The sequence below is a fragment of the Lontra canadensis genome, unplaced genomic scaffold (genome assembly GCF_010015895.1).
Source record: "Lontra canadensis isolate GAN:19392208 unplaced genomic scaffold, GSC_riverotter_1.0 scaffold7, whole genome shotgun sequence".
Lineage (NCBI taxonomy): Eukaryota > Metazoa > Chordata > Mammalia > Carnivora > Mustelidae > Lontra > Lontra canadensis.
Window position 1 is genome coordinate 27,547,682 of NW_022631001.1, and position 5,739 is coordinate 27,553,420.

At 35.8% G+C, this 5,739-nt stretch overlaps 1 protein-coding gene across 1 annotated transcript; it reads left to right on the top strand.

Moving 5' to 3' along the window:
• The first annotated feature begins 4,106 nt into the window (after positions 1-4,106).
• LOC116865330 (olfactory receptor 51A7) lies at positions 4,107-5,047 on the top strand. The gene is given in 2 exon segments (XM_032853601.1): positions 4,107-4,499; positions 4,502-5,047. Coding segments are annotated over 2 exon segments (939 nt in total).
• The last annotated feature ends 692 nt before the right edge of the window (positions 5,048-5,739 follow it).

Consider the following 5,739-nt stretch of genomic DNA (forward strand, 5'->3'; position numbering starts at 1 on the left):
CCACTCTGGGAATCAGAACCTCCTGCCCAACAGAACCTAAACTACAAGAATGAGAAGCAAAATGCCCAAATACATGACTGAAAGTTATGTAAGTGGGGCTACTCTTAACTTTCTACATCTTTGTTCCCAGATACATGTATGTTAGTTATCATATATATATATATATATATATATATATATATTTAACTTTTTTATACTTAAATTATCAAATTTTCATACTGCTTCATAAGCTTGAGTAACTACTATTCAATTTAGGAATTAAACCACTATAGGACTTTTATAAAAATTAGAAAGATATGAATAAATTACAGGAGATAGCTTTCAAATAGTTCTACTGAATGCAAGATATAATGTAGGAGGCATGTAATTTGTGGATACCTGGTTGGAAATCTAACAAGCATGGCAGGAAATGCCTATTTCAATATTTATCTAATGACATTTGCCAAAAATGGATCAAAAAAATAAATGAAATAACTGATAAGTCATTTTATAGCTTGTAAAGTGCTTTCATAAATATTTGATACTTGTCTCCATTTTGTGGATGATTAAACTCAAATGAAAAAAGCAAAGTGGTATGGTCAACTAAAGTATTTTGATTACAAATAATTTGTTCTTTTAACTGTATTGCCCAATTGCTATGAATGCTACATATCAAGCTTCCTCTATCAGTGTGATTTCTAGCATTTACCTCTGACTTGAGTAGTTCTCCAATTGTTTTGCCTCATAATTTCTCTCTAGCTCAGGTTGCAGTTCTTGGGCATCAAAGAGTTAATGTACTAGGCCCACCTGTTTTCCTGTAAGAAGTTTACAAAAAAAAAAAAAAAAATCAGGCTGTTTTTCTATTCCTCCCAAAGGTCCCTATCCCAGAGGGAAGTAGAAGTAGGTACATCTAGATAAAATGGAGGTCAAAGTTGAAAGTTCTTACTTTTATCTTCAGGGACATATTGAGCATCTAGTTTTGGCAAGTGGAATTAAATGAAAATCCATTTGTTTTTGAAGAAATGATATGGGAAGGAAAAGGAAGTGGTTTGTGTGTGTGTATGTATGTGTGTGTGTGTGTGTGTGTGTGTTCTATGTATGTAAATGGAGTGTGAATGAAATTTAGGAAAGATTTTATTAACACTAGTATTAAGAAGGTCCCATTTACTGATAATATCACAAATCAAAGTAAACTGTATTGTCAATTAAGATAGAAAAAGTCCTCTTCAGTCAGTCTAGGACTTGATGTGTGGAATGGTTGGTTTGGAAATTTTGGTGAAATAATTATTAGTAGTTGATATTTATTGATTATCTTCGTATGTTAAAGACTGTATCAGTCTACTTTATATACATGGTTTTAATAGTTATATAATAAGTATTTTAGATAGATATTGTGTTTTTTTATTATGTTCAGTTATCCATTGTATAGTACATCATTAGTTTTTGATGTAGTGTTCAATGATTCATTAGTTGTGTATAGATACTGTGTTTATAATATTTAATGGAAGAGTATATACATCTATTTGGAAGCCTAAGCAGCTTACCCAGATTCATACAGATGGCAAATGGCCAAGCTGAATACATATCTGGAGGTTACTGCATCAGATCTGAGGGCTTATTTTATACCTTAAAGATGGAAATTCTAAGAGGTCTGAGCAATGTTTGATACAATGACTATCATCCTTGAAAAATTGTCTTCCTTTGATATCCACTATATCCCACTCTGCTAGTTTTTCTCCCGGATATCTGGATATTCTTGGACAAGATCCTCTCAACAATCTTGTTTCTCCTCCGGGTTCTGAGATTTAAAATTTGTATTTTATACATTTTTCTTGGGTGATCTCATCTACTTTCATGGCCCATTTCTACTAAAGTTCATACTACATGTCCAAAAGAATAGTCTGAGTAAGAACAAGTTTACCATTAAGGATGTAGGTGAGCAGAGTGAGCATAAATATCCCTTAGTTACTAGTAGAGATGAAAAGGAGAAGGCATTAAGAAATGATTGCAGGGGTGCCTGGGTGGCTCAGTCAGTTAAGCATCTGCCATCGGATCAAGTCATGATCCCAGAATCCTGGTACTGAAACCCATATCAGGCTCTCTGCTCAGCAGGGAGCCTGTTTCTCCCTCTCCCCTCTGTTCTCTCTCTCACTATCTCCCCCCACCAAATAAATAAGCAAAATCTTAAAAAAAGAATAAAAGAAATTATTCTACATGTTTTACATTTTTTCCACTCACATTTAGTTTTTGTACATTTGCTGAGAGCCTTTTATGTTCCAGAAACTATGTTGATAACAGATAGATGAAAATAAATAAAATTTCTTCTGTGCCTTTCAGTATTTAGCAGTTGGTTTATATGGTGATGGTGGGGTTGGCTGGGGAGGGATATGTGAAAACAGTACATTTTAAAATAGTGTAGATGGGGCACCTGTGTGGCTCAGTTGGTTAAGCGTCAGCCTTTGGCTCAGGTTATGATCCCAGGACTCTTGGATCTCTCTCCTTCTCTCTTTATCAAATAAATGAATAAAATCTTAAAAAAATAATGTAGAAACTTCATGGTAAAGGACATACAACAGATGTATTCTCTGAAAGACCTAAGTCAGTATACCCCTCTGCCAAAGAGGAAAAGAAAAGATGAAGAGGTATCAGAACAAAATTTGCTAACTGGGCAGTCTGACAGATTAGATACAGAATGATTTTCATGGTATTTGGAAATCTACTATCACCCTTGAAATGTACATTCTTTGGGTGTGGCATTAGGCATACTGCCATGGTGGGAGACAAATAAGACCTGTCAGACTACTTAGGAGCTCCCAGCCTAGCATTTACAGCTCAGCTCAGAAGCCGGCAAAACACATCTGCATCGATAGTGCCCAGAAAATATCAAATATATTGGTAGAGGGCTGCTTGTTACATATTATGTTTTCTCTAGTTATCGTCTAGAGAATTACAAAATACAATATCAATTCATAATCAAACTTCAATTTAGGTGATCCCAATAAATTCCTGTGTCCTCTGTATTCTCCACTGAAGACTGATTTTTCTTCTATTGCCATTCGAACTTATAAAAATTATGGAGTGAGGTTAGCATCGTGTGTAAACTCTACCCTTCTACTGGCTCTCCTTTCATTTTTGAGTCTGCAATTGAAATTATTAATTTAATAATTTTCATTTACTTATGTATATATTCATCAGGCTTACTAAAAACATAGATGGGAATTATGACGGTTATCTTAGATATATATATTTCTCCAGCAGTTTAGTCTGATTATTCAACATCATGATATCCTGAAGCTCAACAAATTCATAAGTTGAAAGACTATATATTTTTCTTGGAAAATATAATTTGTGAACTCTTTAATAGAGACCCTAAAAATAAAACGAGGGTTTATTTTAATATATAGGTGGATTTAAAATTTTTACAAAGGGAAACTGAATGATGAGATGTTTTTCATTTAGAATGTCTTTGACTAATTTGGTCATGAATATAAAATAGAAGATAATTTGATCAGGAGAGATATGGTGAACATACAGCTGATGCTACTATATGGGATCAATACTTTCCCTTGGAATAATAACATATACTCTGAAGTGTGGCGCACAGTTGCTTGAAGTAGGAACTCTTTCATTTCAGATTAGTCTATAAATTTACTTTCTAGCATTTAATATTTACCATAGTGTACATATTCTCAGGGATCTTTGATTATTTTCTTAAAATGTTATTTTTAACTTTTTACATGAAGTCAGGATCTTGTTATAAAGCCAATGAGACAACTACTAAAGACCATGTGGAGAACAGTGAGAAAGATTCTGCATGCCTATCATTGATGCAAGCAAAGCAGCTCTGTTTTGATATGATGAGTTCATATTTGGCTAAAAGTGTTGGAAAACCACAACCATAGGATAAATTGTTATAAGTGAAATTCCCATGTTGGAGAACATAAACATGTTTAAGGACTTTTGATAAATGTTGAAAATTGCATTTTATTACTATTATGCCAAATATGCTTCTGAGCACAGCATGTAAGAGAGCTGCTTATCTCCACAACACTGAATTTTATCCAGAAGTGTGACTGCTTTTTATTTATGTGATTTCAGATTTGGCTAAAAAGCTCCTATTCCCAGTCATGTCTGCTTTCAATAATTCTGAGGTCCAGCTTTTTCTTCTGATTGGAATCCCTGGACTGGAACATGCCCACATCTGGATCTCCATTCCTTTTTGCCTCATGTACCTGATTGCCATCATGGGCAACAGCACCATCCTCCTTATCATTAAGACAGACCCTTCACTTCATGAGCCCATGTATTATTTCCTTGCCCTGTTGGCCATCTCTGACCTGGGCCTGTCCTTCTCCTCCCTTCCTACCATGCTGAGAATCTTCTTGTTCAATTCCATGGGAATTTCACCCAATACCTGCTTTGCTCAAGAATTCTTCATCCATGGATTCACTGTCCTGGAATCCTCAGTGCTTCTAGTTATGTCTTTGGATCACTTTCTTGCCATTCATAATCCACTGAGATATATAGTTCTCTCCTCACTAGCCGCAGAGTTGCTAAAATGGGATTGACTATAGCCATCAGGAGCATTCTTTTAGTGCTTCCATTCCCATTAACTCTCAGGAGATTAAAATATTGTCAGAAGAATCTCCTTTCTCACTCATACTGTCTGCATCAGGACACCATGAAGCTGGCCTGCTCTGACAACAAGATCAATGTTATCTATGGCTTCTTTGTTGCTCTCTGTACTATGCTGGACTTGGCATTAATTTTTCTGTCATATATGCTGATCCTGAAGACAGTACTCAGCATTGCCTCTCTGGCAGAGAGGCTCAGAGCCCTCAATACCTGTGTCTCCCACATATGTGCTGTGCTCACTTTCTATGTACCCATCATCGCCCTGGCTGCCATGCATCGCTTTGCCAGGCACAAAAGCCCTCTAGTTATAATCCTTATTGCAGATATATTCTTGTTGTTGCCACCCCTAATTAACCCCATTGTGTATTGTGCAAAAACTCAGCAAATCCAGGAAAAGGTCTTGGGAAAGTTGTTTAATATATGTAGGAGATAGGGGTGCCTGGGTGGCTCAGTGGGTTAAGCCTCTGCCTTCAGCTCAGGTCATGATCTCAGGGTCCTGGGATCAAGCCCCGCATCAGGCTCTCTGCTCGGCAGGGAGCCTTCCCCCACTTTCTCTCTGTCTGCCTCTCTGCCTACTTGTGATCTCTGTCTGTCAAATACATAAATAAAATTAAAAAAAAAAAATATATGGGAGATAAAAATTCGAATATGGAAGTAATAAATTATCAACCAGTAAATATGAATTGGCACCTATTTCAGTACCACAGTGGTCACTATCTAGTGGAGGACTGTGGGAAATTGAAAGGAATTTACAATAAAGTCGAGAATACATTATTAAATGGGAAGGATGAAATAATCAGGTGATAGATGATATGATTCACAGAGGATTAATTCATGTTTTGAGTAGTTGAAACAAAACACTATATAATGGAGCAGTTGGGTTTGAGTCATCTCCTAAATAATGGATAAAATTGGACAGATTGAGATTATTACTCAAGCAGCATTTATTGAATTTATATATTTACAAAGTACACTTACTATACTATCAAGGAGAAATGAACTAGCAAGGCACATAGAGGCATGAAGGCTGTTAGTCTGGCTGGAATAAGAGTATAATATGGCAAATAGTGAGGGATAATTTTGACTAGTGTGAGTGAACCAGATTTTGGAGTATCTAGAAAAGCC